At 40.1% G+C, this 13655-nt stretch overlaps 1 protein-coding gene across 3 annotated transcripts in view; it reads left to right on the top strand.

The window, feature by feature from the left end:
- Window positions 1-4035: 4035 nt before the first annotated feature.
- The window catches only part of LOC126191476 (uncharacterized), a 31918-nt gene continuing 22298 nt past the window's right edge, over window positions 4036-13655 (top strand). Inside the window, exons 1-6 of one of the 3 annotated variants that reach the window (XM_049932358.1) lie at window positions 4036-4252; window positions 4430-4613; window positions 4772-4962; window positions 7847-8056; window positions 8140-8424; window positions 8531-8714. In XM_049932358.1, the coding sequence (XP_049788315.1) occupies window positions 4096-4252; window positions 4430-4613; window positions 4772-4962; window positions 7847-8056; window positions 8140-8424; window positions 8531-8714 (1211 nt within the window). In that variant the 5' untranslated portion in view covers window positions 4036-4095. Of the gene's footprint in view, window positions 4253-4429; window positions 4614-4771; window positions 4963-7582; window positions 7738-7846; window positions 8057-8139; window positions 8425-8530; window positions 8715-13655 lie in introns of those variants that run through there. The other 2 variants (XM_049932359.1, XM_049932360.1) reach the window with 2 other exon arrangements.

The following is a 13655-nucleotide window of genomic DNA, read 5'->3' as shown; positions in this document are numbered from 1 at the left end:
TGGGCAAAGACCAGTTACTGTCCGATGGATGAACAATACCTGCCTGCTGAAGTTCCTCCACTATGGCCTTAGCAAGGTGTAGTTTATGTGACGGCAGTTAGCACGCTTTATGACCCACTGGTGACCCGTCTGTTGCGACAATTTTGTGTGTCATGCTATTCTTGATAGCATTTAGCTGGGCTGGCGACTTGCTCGGGGGCTGTCGTGAATGGGAATCGGTAGCACACAAGGGTCACTAACTTGATGTTCCAGGAAAACTGTCTGTGTCAGTGGCGACAAAGTTCCATGAGGTGCGACTCAAGTGTCAGTGGGCAGCGGCATGAAAGTTCCACACGGTGCGTCGGCGGTGTCGGGGGGTGGCAGCATTGACAGGCATTGTACAAGGCATCATGTCTCAGCAAGGGCTTGTGTAGCTGATGATATGGCGCAGTTCAGTTCAGCGTTTCAGACGTGGAAATCGTCGACTGCAGCGTGCTCGGACTGAAACTGGGCGATGGAAGTTGCGAGGCTGTCTGCCAGTGAAGGGCACTCGATGAGAGCCAAGTCGAAATCGTCGGGAAGCTGAGGGGGGAGAGGGTGGCTGAGGAGGCGACTGAACACACAGTATGAGTGGACGAGGTATGGTGCATTAATGCGGCTGACTAGAGGTCTGGAGACAGTCCGAAGTGAAAATGGAACTCAATGCCTAATATTGGGTTTTCTATGTCAGCCACGTAGAAGGACCAAGTGAACTGTTTGCCAGGTATGAGTTCAATAGTTAACTCGGTCAAACTGTCGACACAAAGTGGTGATTTATTTGCTGTTCAAAGGAACAGTTCATCTGGTGTTGTGTCCTTTACAGAAAATGTGTGAGGTATGAAACTAACATCTGCTCTGGTATCGATGAGAAAATGCTGGTGCAAACCTAAATCCAAGGTGTACAGACATCCTCATGAAGTAGAGGGTCTGACAGAATGCAACGTCTGTGGACGCCCTTCTTTGTATCTGTAAGCCATGGCACCTACTGTGGCCTGCAGGCAGCATTTGGGAATGTGTAGGGCAGGCAGCAGTTGCGAGCAGCGACCCTGTAAGTGGAGTGGAACCAGCATATGTGTGAGTCAGCTATACTCATCCTGCCAGGCGAAGTGTTAGGCGAGGGGAAGGGAGGATGGACAGGAAGTAGGGCGGTTGGGGTGGGGAGAGGCTGGCGCTGACCTGCTGGCGATCCAAAGGTCTTGGCCTTCAGATGTCTGCTGTTCTGTGTGCTGTCCACGATACACACGAGCCCAGCCTCTACCACCCGATGGTGGAAGTATAATCACAGGATTGCCAACCTCAGCAGTATTAGGCACTGTGCTACGTGGAGGGAGGTGTCGGTGCTGAATAATGGCGTATGCCTGGTCTGCCAGCTGTAGTTTATTCTCGAGTGACGCTGCAGTATGGGGGAGCAAATGTAATTGTAGTTCTTGCAGCAGCTTCACCAACCGCAATGCCCAGAGTGCTAAGTTCAGCAACATTTCGTTACTCACCTGCGCATGCAAGCGTCGCCACAGCTATGAGGGGGTTTTGTCACCTAAATTCTTGTCATAAATAATGTTGTGAATTTTATTGGCTGGCGGACGAGAAAGGCATTCGATTAGTAGTGCATGGGCAGAGGCATATTTGTTTCTTTTAGGTGGGCTCAGCAACAAGTCATTCATGAGATCAGAGCAGTCGTGCAGGTGGTTCACTAAACATACAAAACGAGTGCTGCTGTCCACAATACTTTGTATGTCCAACATGTTGTCCACCAAGGTAAATCACATAACTGGGTTGTCCGGTTGTAACGGCAGCCGCTTCGGAAAACGACCAGGAGCCAGTGCTTGCGTGGGGTGTAGGAAAGGCACGAATCATACGGGGTATCTGCACGGTGTTCACTATTGCGAACAGCGCCTCAGTGACGGGTCATGTGTTGTGTTGAATGTCCGTTAGCTGTGCCGGCGAGACGTGACATCCAGTCCTTCTAGACAGGAAATCTGTACGGCCACACGAAATGCACAGCATGGCGGCCACGGAAGGATCAACGGCCAATGCAGACGAAGTCTCGAGCAGAGTAGCGAAATCGTGGTTGAGAGTCGAGTGACAGGGCAGAACCATGGCAGGTGTGTCAGCCAAGGTGTGCGCGGGGCAGCAGGATGGATAGGCATATACATGGCCTGGCGCAATTGATGCGAGTGTTCCTTTGGCTGGTGCAGAGGGGTCACATTAAATGGCGGACTGCTCTGAGGAGGAGGCGGCCATGTGTGAACGCTGAAACTAGACAGCCGCGTGGTCTATGTTGTGTGGTAGAAAATCGGGCGAGGGGTTTCTGGGATCTTGTGCTGGAGGAACATTCTGTCGAGCGTCGAATGCCGTAAAAGGTGTCCGCACCAATGTGTACAACGCCCGGTGTGGTGTGCCAGCGCAGGTTGGGATCGACTGGCCACTCGAAGCAAACACCAGACATACGAACATCACTGGTGTGTTAGTAACACATGGGGTAAAGCGCTGTGCTCAGTGCCGTAAAAACTAATGGTTGCGATATTGTCTGTTGGCGCGAAACTAGTGATACACAGCGAGCGAATATTACGTATTTTCGCGACTCGGGGTCACCAATGTGGGTTTTCTGGCTATAGCAACTGACTGCGCACAGAAAACTCCAACTTATTACAATCAGGTACTTTCATTAAGGTTCGTATAATTACACAAAACATAACGAAAACAATACAGCAAATCACAACATGAACATCATAACCCAAGTCCTCAAGAGCAATCCAAAGAGCAATGAGTCCCCAAAGACCGTTTACTCTGCACTTCGCCAGTGGCAGTTACTTGTGGTCGATGGTCGCCACAAGGATAAGCAGCTTACCACACTCGCATAGTTCTTTATGCTGCAAGGCCCAAAAATTACAAATGCACATAAACAAGGAACAGCTTTGTTGCTACTGATCACTATACAATCAGTCCCGGTATCCCGTTCGGCGAACTATGTAAGTCATCACCTGAGTCTCAGAAGGTACTGCTATCTATGAATGCGTTGGAGAAATACCGTGTTCGCCAACTTACCTGCTTAATCATCTTATCCCTCCTTTCCCTATTTGAAAAGCCTTTTAGAAACTTAGCGTGACTCGGAACAATGCATGTCTAAACACTCTGTGGAAAAGAGTCATATTTACTTTGTTGTCTGTTCCCACACACAACGCCATTGTGGAAAGAGCATTTTCGCTGACGCAGTGGACCTGTGAATAAAATCGACTGCTTTAATGAACCGTGAAATCAATCTTACAGTACCAGTTTATCTACAAGTTGACCTGCACGGAGTTTTATAAATAAGTAAAAGGGATATAAGAGTTATTGAAAAAGGTAAAATCTTCCGAAAAATATGGTGTACCAACTACTTCTGCCGGAATAAGTTTCATGTACTTGTATTCTAAATAAAGAGTACTTAAATTAATTATTTACTTCATTTCCATCTCAGAGTGTCCCCACGAGGTCCCAGCTATGTGCAACACTACATTCAACCTTTTTTCGAAACTGGATCCTTGTAACTTCTCCCTAGAGCCAGGAATCTTAACGTCACCGGCAGTTAATCATGGGAGCAATTTCTAGCCACATAGCCATTTTTTTTAACACAAGTTGCAAACACAGAGCATAAGAGTTTCCTCTGTTTCTAAGTAAATGACATAAACTTAGAAGTTATGAAAGCGTAGTCGCTTGTCACTGAAATTTCTTTTCTACACCGAGAGATGGTAAGCGAGGCGTATATTGAAGGTGACCACGCATGCACAAACATTTGCGCAGGCACGTCGTTGCCTGTGTACGGTCCTTTAGTCTTTCATTCCTTTTGTGTTTCTGCTGTTTCCAACTTTTCTAGTTTACAGATATACTATTTTTCTAGTTGCTGAGAGAAATTTTCGTTTCGGATCCACGAATAATGCTATCCTTCAATTCACAAAAATTTTGTTGTCATCAGCAAATTACTGTTGTCGGGGCTTAGAAGGCTGTGACTTTGCGTCAACGAATGTAAACAGACGCTAGACCCGCGGTAATTCTAAACAATAGCTTAAGTCGTTCGCCAGTAGAGGGCAAGGGAAAAATATGGCAGCGGTGAAGTTGAAATCGAACGAAAATTCTTGTACGAAGTCGTTTACTGAACATAAGAATGAAAATATACCAGAAGAATTGACTTTTAGATTATATGATGCGTTTCTTATTGTATTATCAATGGGAACATTTTTAGTGGATTTGAGTACTGGTAAGATTGGCTTTGTATGTGAATGTCAAAGGCAGGCTACTATGTGTTGATAGTTGTATCATATCAGTTTTGCATTAGATTGAAGGCCATCAGAAATATTTCATGTTGTAAACTTATTGATATGCACTACATTTTCATAGCCACAGATGGCTTCAGGTCGTAAACATTATTTTTCAGACGCAGTCTTGGTTGTCGAATATTTTGAAAATGGACACTTTTATTGGGCTATTAGTACTTTGTTACTAGTTGTTTTCCCAGCTGCTATGGTACAAGTGTTTAGTATGCGGTGGCATATTATGGATGAATCGGCAGGGCTATTGCACTGGGTGGCTCACGTTTTCCTTTTGGGCTTGATTCACAGGTGAGTGGAAAGTAACTATAATGTTTGCTAGGGGACTGAGTCTTCGTTAGTGTTTGCAAAACAAAGTGGCTATTAAACTAAACTAATCACTTTCGTAATATTTGTACCATGTTATTTACGACGTAATGTTCGTCATAAATTTTTGTTTTCGTTTACAGGTATGTTGTTGCATTGAAGACCGGCTTTGAAGCACGTACATCAGGCGACCCCCTCGACTTCCAGCGGCTCTATCATCAGCAAAATGACATTTGTATGTTACGTTTATTTGAATCTTTTATGGAATCTGCACCACAGTTGGTTCTTCAGTTGTACATCATGATATCGTTAGAAGATTGGCGCAGTTGGACAGGTAGGTTTGACGTTTTGAAAGTTAAAAAGTATTGAACATTTACGGAGAGAGTTAACAAACGACTACAGTATGGGTGTTAAGGCCGCTGTTTTCTCATGGCGAGTGGACCTTTAGAGGTAGGATACCAATGGTCCTTTTACGTATCAAAAATATTTTAGAAAGTATCAAATACTTATTTCAGGTCATCTCATAATCCAGCATTACATATATGATAAAGCAAAATGCTACTGTAATTGGCAGTACTATTTGTACAAAACATTGACTATCTTTCTGTGCTTAAAAGTAACACAGTTTGTAGTTTTAAGCAGAGTTAGTTTTGTGGTTTATAAAGGGCTCTTTAGGAGTAATTTCAATAGATGGCTAGCCATTAAGAGCTGAAAATTCTCATTTCATGACACAGACACTTGCAGATATCTAAGTGTTAAATCTTCCTTTTTTTTAAACAGAGGCAATATTTTTTTCTGATTTCATTACTCTCATACGTAATGATGAAAGCATTGGGCTTGTAGTATTATTCTCCACTTGACGTTCTTTCATAATGGTATTTTACAATATCTGGAATTGATTCATTTCAAGGTGATACAAGTGTTTCTCCTCAGAATTTATTTTGGTTTTCTTTCCATACTCCTTGGAGGTTTTAGATTCCATTAGTATATTTTCTTTTGCTTTATTAGTGATATGGTTTGACTGTTGATGTTTGATCAAGAAACTTTTTAATGTTAGAGATATTCTTTCACTTTTAACATAGTTTTTGAAATTATTTAAGTATGTGCATACCTAAAAGAGGAACTATATTGATCAGGCACTGTTGAACCATTCTTCTGTAACTATTGTAGATAAATGGCTGAAATGCAGTAGGCCTATGCCCTGAAATATATGTTGTATGGAAACATCTGAAGTTGTTACTGTCCCCTCTTCTGGTAGATGGAATGTTCTAGGATGACACTGACATGTTACTAACTCACTTGAAGTAAGAGCTGTGTTTTAAACCTACTTACAGTAATCATTATATGGTTTTGGGATGTATGTGTATCATTTTCTTATAGTGCATATTAAATTACATAGTTTGGTCAGTATGTGCTTGAGACACAAAAATAAAGGAAAAGTTAGTTGGCCAAAACAACTATTCAAAGTGAAAGGGTTATGCAAACTTGTAGTCTCCTGGTAGATGGGGTGGCCTTGTTCCATTAGTACTTTAAGGCCTCTGGTTTGAGTTGCAACAAATCTTATAATTTCCTTGTGGAATTTATGGTGAAGTTACTTAGCAGTTCTTTTGGTAATAGTTTGGGTTTAATTCTATAATAGACAGAAAATCACCACCACATGTAAAATTGGTAATTTCATGTTGTTGACATACATCATTTTCTAAGAACCCAGAAGAAATATTCTCTCTCTCTCTCTCTCTCTCTCTCTCTCTCTCTCTCTCTCTCTCTCTCTCTCTCTAATAGTGGTTATCTCGGGCAGAAAACAATCAACAAAATAGAATTCTACAAATATTTGTGATTGAATATGTAAAAGTGGCATATACAAAGTAAAATCTGTACTTGTAAGCTATTGGTGTTTACAATAACTGAATCATTTGATACTGCTTGACCAACTCTCAACTTCTCCCCTTTGTTTAACTTCGACCCTGAGCAACACTAAATGTCTGTAATCACCACTGAGATTTCATATTCACATTACTTGGCTTTGCCAACTCGCAGCCAAACTGTTATCTTCCAACGTTACTTAAGGCTCAGACTATACTGTAGATCAGCACCACAACCTGCAGTCCAAAAACTTATAGGTACAAAAGAAATACTGTCAGTGCTCTGGCATCTTTATTTATGCTCATGCAACATCACATGCCACAACGTCATTACGTTACTGGTTATAGCAGACATTAGAAATTGGTAGGTTCTGTTGACGCAAAATTTCCCATAGTTTATCCACAATTTTCATTAAATTCTCCTTTCCTGTACTACTAAGACTGCTACCCAAATGTTGTTAATTTCGTCATTTAAGTAGGTGCTCCTCTATCACAAATATTTTTAATGAAATAAACAATAATGAAGTACAAAGCTTAAGAGTGAAAACTTAAATGTAAATGAAGCTCAGTTTATCGAACACTCCAGATCTTCATTGTAACACACAGATCTATTTCAGTTAAGTTGCATACGTTTAAAGAAATCTGTGTTTGCAGCTTATGAATGATGGCTTACGTTCAGTTTTTTGTCCAGTATAAGGAAACATGAGTTAGCTGGAACAGATATACTTTTCCTTACTTTCAGTGTTGTATACACACTGATACACTGTGTACTGTGTAGGTCTTTTCATTGGCTATAATTTGCTTGTTTTTAAATGACATGGAACATGGACAATGGACAAATTTTTAAATACGTTGTATGAGTTTGTTACATAAAATCTGTTAACATGTTAAAAAGTTCTCATAAATGCTGGAGCTTCATACTAAAACTTCATTATTTATTTCATTGTATGTGATGTAACAAATCTGCATGAACTTAGAATATTAACACAATAACAATTATTGTTAACTTTTCTCAGGCATGAAACATTTGAAAATTCTTTATAGCAACCATTGACAATAACTTCTCTTGAGTAATTCTAGCTTTTCTGTCAGCTCTTCCAAACTACCAATGGTGGTGGATGAAAAATGCTCTAAATTTTTTTCAAAGGCTGTTTACCAGTCTGTCAGTCATGAACAGTTGCATGCAGTGAGGATTGCTTCTGGTATCAAAAATGGACTTGTGGATGTGCTTACTGGGATCTACAAAGGTTAGCTTTTCATTTTTTAAACAGTCATTTTGTAATGTTCATTGCATGGTATTACTAATGTTAATGAAACCATTAGTCAGATCACCAACGGATGTGATGAATTTTGCAGGTGTGTCAGCTGTTGCATCACTTGCATCTCTAGCTTGGGCAGTTGCAGCATATACCAAAGCTATGAGACGTGCTCGTCCCGATAAACGTTCATTGTCTGCAGTAGGCTTCCTGCTGCAGGCAGTGTGGCGAGGAAGCATGATAACGGCCCGAATAACAGCATTGGTACTGTTTGCTGTTGGTTTTAAAGCATGGCTGTTTTTGTTGCTTGGTATGTTTTCAGCAGATTGAGCTCTGTTAATTTAATTCTCTTGCCGTATGCCAGTATAACTGCAGTAGTCTTTCATGTTGCAGGTGTGCACTGGATAGGAATGACAGCTTGGATAATGTTCCAACATACTGACTTCTGTCAGTCACCATGGGAAGAAAAGATATATAATTGTGTTGTGGGTGTGATATATTGCTTTTGTTTTTTCAATCTCAAAGAGGGTCGCTCAAGAAAGCGTATGCTTGTATTTTACGTCATTGTTATCCTTCAGAATGTCAGCTGTCTGGGAATGTTCATCGGTTTCACAGGAATGACAAGGTTCAACCTTGTAATCTTTGGCACCACTGCTGTTGTTGGTGGGACAATATTAGGTAAGTTTTAATTCAGCTTAGTTACTATTGTGATTTGATTGTGGAATATTTTGTGTACATCAGATTGCCATAATATTAAGAACATTTAAATTTGTTATTTTCTCAGGTATCATGAGCATGCTGCTTTATTATGGCTTTTTCCATCCTGCTGGACATATTAAATTTCATTCAGAAGCAGTAAATCATGATGGACGTGAAACACAAATGTCCACCATGAAGTCAGACAACACAGCAACAATTCGCTCATTAAAGCACTGTTGGGACTTATATAAAGAACAACCAACTGGAAGGTGAGAAGTGTTCTGTTTTATCTATTGGTATTCATTACCTTTGAAGGCACTGTTTACTCTCCTGTCATGACGTTCCCATTACAGTCACCTCCAGCCAAGCCGTACCAGTATGACTATCATCTCAATGTGTGTCCCACTTAATTTTTTCTGCCTCGTAGTTCTTTTCTGCAGGTATATTTCATTATGAAACTTGTCACTGTCATTTATATTATTTTACATTTACAAATTTTGTTATTAATTCATTGAGCACTTTGTTCTGTTGTTACCCTTGCTTATATCCCACTTCAACCATCTTGCTGCTACACATTTGTCATGTGCTTTCACTTTCATCACTAAGTAAAACATAATTATCAATTTGTCTTATACATTAGTTCCTTTGTTTGTAGTCTCTCTCTCTCGCACTCGCTTGCTCACTCCCTCCTCCTCCTCCTCCTCCTCCTCCTCCTCCCCCCCCCCCCCCCCTCCTTTTCATGAATGTTGGTAGTCACTTCATGCCTCACGTACAATATATAAGTGCTTCTCCAACTCCTTCACATCTTGACTTTTTTTTCCCCTCTAGCTGTTGCATAACAAGTTGGGTTTTAAACATATCATTGTACCCAATATTCTGCTTCTACCCGTTCTTAATTTATTTTCCTTGTACTAATCACTCTATTCTACCACAGTCAAATGGTAGGATGATTCTTACAGGAAGATACCATGTGATTGATTAGCTATACCCAATCATTGATCTTCTTAAACTTTTATTTAAGTTTCCAATGCTAATTCTACCCTTTACAGTCTCACATTTATTTTTTTCTCCTTTGTTTTGTTAATGTTGTCTCTCTTCATCGTCTACACATCTCAGTTTCTATCTCTTATTTCTTATTGTTCTTGTCTGCTGCTTCTATCTCCAGTCACCTCTTTTCATACTTTTGTGAAATCAGAGTTTTGTCACCTAGAATGAAAGTACACTTTTATTTGTAAATTGTCTTAGTTGCTCAAAATACCAAACACAGGAGACTTGAGAATCAACTTTTTAAGTCAGAGACAGAAAAATTTTCTTTCTGAAAATGCCATAACTCAGTCTTAAACCAATTTGATATGCACTTTGATGGATTTGGTTCACAATTTCTTGTGGCTGAAGATATTTCTGTAGACTTTTGATAGTCCCACCTGGAGAATACGACAAATCTCAATTTCCATTTTGCTGGCATCCGTCTGTACGTCTCATATACAGTTCTTGATGTAGTTAAATGGGTGGCAATTTGGAAGGAACCCGTTCCTGATTTTTGAAAAAGTGTAGTAAGGCTTCGCATATGAGATTGCCAACTTGTTCTTTAGTGGAATGTATGTTGTATGGTTTGGTTTGATTTTTTATTTGGTCCTGTTGATGACATATTGTACAAAGTGTGTACTAGTAAGATAGGACAAGTCAAGTGAAATAATGCAAAATTATGTGAACATTTTACATATCGTACAAATACTTATTTTCTATGTATGATTGATTGTGGACAATATTACAACCTGCATTTTACTGGAATAAGTTCAAGTGAGTACTTAAAATAGCAGAATTAATGGAAGTGCACTTTTTTATCCCGTTGCCACAGATAAGTATTGAAATTTACATTTATTCATTATGATCTAAATTAAAATACAACATTTTTATCTTCGTCACTTGAATAAGTTCAAGTAAGTATTTAATTGTGCAGAATAAATGGTAGTACATATTTAACCTATGATATAAATAAATGTACATTTTATCACTATAATATATGTTAGAAGTACACACTTTAGTCTACATGACATAAAGATTTTCTTTCCTCTATTTTTACTCAAAAGGATGCCTTATTACTGTAGGAATTCATTCATTTTATAATAAGTTTGTTCTCTGCGGAATGTTCTTAGCTTCCTTTTGAATACCTGCATGGTATCAGTTTCCTTTTTCATACTTATGGGAAGCTTGTTATATACATTTATTCCCTATTTAGTTACTCCCCTATTGACTTTTGTCAGAGTTGCAGAGCCTTGGTGGAAATTTTTTGCCTGTCTTGTTTTACACTTGTGAATGTCCCAGTTTTTCTGGAATAATTCCTTATAGCTGGCTACAAACATTGTCAGTGAGAATATGTATTATTGATTTGTATCAGTAAATATGCTGCGAGTCTTAAAGAGACCTCTGCAGGATGTTCTGTTAGAGACCCCACATATCAACCTCACTGCTCCCGCAGTTTGAAGACTCTTTTTAACTACTGTAGCATTTCCCCAGAAGATAATTCCATATGAGAGTACAGAATGGAAATATGCAAAATATGACAAAAGCAATATTTCTCTGTTAACAAGGTGAGAAATAGCTTTCAGGGCAAAACAAACTGTGCTAATTCGTTTGACCAGCTGATCAATTTGCTCTGGCCATCGTAGATGGTTATCTATTTGGATGCCTAAGAATTTTGTGTGTGTGGTTTCATAAAATGTGTTGTTGTTGATCTCCATTTCAGGGACTTGCAGGTTTTAATTTTCTATGTGAAACTGTATAATGTTATCATCATCATCATTTAAGACTGATTATGCCTTTCAGAGTTCAGTCTGGAGCATAGTCCCCCTTATACAGTTCCTCCATGATCCCCTATTCAGTGCTAACATTGGTGCCTCTTCTGATGTTATACCTATTACTTCAAAATCATTCTTAACCGAATCCAGGTACCTTCTCCTCGGTCTGCCCCGACTCCTCCTACCCTCTACTGCTGAATCCATGAGTCTCTTGGGTAACCTTGCTTCTCCCATGCGTGTAACATGACCCCACCATCTAAGCCTGTTCGCCCTGACTGCTACATCTATAGAGTTCATTCCCAGTTTTTCTTTGATTTCCTCATTGTGGACACCCTCCTGCCATTGTTCCCATCTACTAGTACCTGCAATCATCTTAGCTACTTTCATATCCGTAACCTCAACCTTGTTGATAAGGTAACCTGAATCCACCCAGCTTTCGCTCCCATACAACAAAGTTGGTCGAAAGATTGAACGGTGCACAGATAACTTAGTCTTGGTACTGACTTCCTTCTTGCAGAAGAGGGTAGATCGTAGCTGAGCGCTCACTGCATTAGCTTTGCTACACCTCGCTTCCAGTTCTTTCACTATTTCACTATGTTGCCATCCTGTGAGAATATGCATCCTAAGTACTTGAAACCGTCCACCTGTTCTAACTTTGTTCCTCCTCTTTGGCACTCAATCCGTTTATATTTCTTTCCCACTGACATTACTTTCGTTTTGGAGATGCTAATCTTCATACCATAGTTCTTACATTTCTGATCTAGCTCTGAAATATTACTTTGCAAGCTTTCAATCGAATCTGCCATCACAACTAAGTCATCCGCATATGCAAGACTGCTTATTTTGTGTTCACATATCTTAATCTCACCCAGCCAGTCTATTGTTTTCAGCATATGATCCATAAATAATATGAACAACAGTGGAGACAGGTTGCAGCCTTGTCTTACCCCTGAAACTACTCTGAACCACGAACTCAATTTACCGTCAACTTTAACTGCTGCCTGAGTATCCATGTAAAGACCTTTAATTGCTTGCAAAAGTTTGCCTCCTATTCCATTATCTTGTAGAACAGACAATAACTTCCTCCTAGGAACCCGGTCATATGCCTTTTCTAGATCTATAAAGCATAGATACAATTCCCTGTTCCGCTCATAACACTTCTCCATTATTTGCCGTAAGCTAAAGATCTGGTCCTGACAACCTCTAAGAGGCCTAAACCCACACTGATTTTCATCCAATTGGTCCTCAACTAATACTCGCACTTTCCTTTCAACAATACCTGAGAAGATTTTACCCACAACGCTGATTAAAGAGATACCTCTGTAGTTGTTACAATCTTTTCTATTTCCGTGTTTAAAGATTGGTGTGATTACTGCTTTTGTCCAGTCTGATGGAACCTGTCCCGACTCCCAGGCCATTTCAATTATCCTATGTAGCCATTTAAGACCTGACATTCCACTGTATTTGATGAGTTCCGACTTAATTTCATCCACCCCAGCCGCTTTATTGCACTGCAATCTATTGACCATTTTTTCCACTTCCTCAAATGTGATCCTATTTCCATCATCATTCCTATCCCATTCTACCTCGAAATCTGAAACATTACTGATCACATTTTCACCTGCATTGAGCAACTCTTCAAAATATTCCCTCCATCTGCCTAAGGCATCCACAGGGTTCACCAGCAGTTTTCCTGACCTGTCCAAAATACTTGTCATTTCCTTCTTACCTCCCTTTCAAAGACTGCTAATTACACTCCAGAATGGTTTTCCAGCAGCTTGCCCCATAGTCTCCAACCTGTTTCCAAAGTCTTCCCACGATTTCTTCTTGGATGCTGCAATTATCTGTTTGGCTTTGTTTCTTTCTTCAACATAACTTTCTCTGTCTACCTGGGTTCTGGTATGTAGCCATTTTTGCTACGCCTTCTTTTTCCTTTTACAGGCTGCCTTGACTGTATCATTCCACCAAGCTGTTTGCTTCATCCTACTTTTACACACTACTGTTCCAAGACATTGTTTAGCCACTTCTGGTACTGTGTCCCTGTACCTTGTCCATTCCTTTTCCAATGACTGTAATTGACTACATTCAACTAACTGGTACCTTTCTGTTATGTACTTGTGCCTGATTTCCTTATCCTGAAGTTTCTCCACTCTTATCCTCCTACATATGGACCTGACCTTCTGGACTTTTGGCCTCACAATCCCAATTTCACTGCAGATTAAATAATGATCAGTGTCATCAAAGAATCCCCTGAATACACGTGTGTCCCTCACACCCTTCCTGAATTCCTGATCTGTTATTATATAGTCAATGACAGATCTGGTCCCCCTGCCTTCCCAAGTATACCGGTGAATGTTCTTATGTTTAAAAAAGGAGTTTGTGATTACTAAGCCCATACTGGCACAGAAATCC

This window comes from Schistocerca cancellata, chromosome 6 (genome assembly GCF_023864275.1).
Source record: "Schistocerca cancellata isolate TAMUIC-IGC-003103 chromosome 6, iqSchCanc2.1, whole genome shotgun sequence".
Classification (NCBI taxonomy): Eukaryota; Metazoa; Arthropoda; class Insecta; order Orthoptera; family Acrididae; genus Schistocerca; species Schistocerca cancellata.
This window is presented reverse-complemented; position numbering and strand designations above follow the sequence as displayed.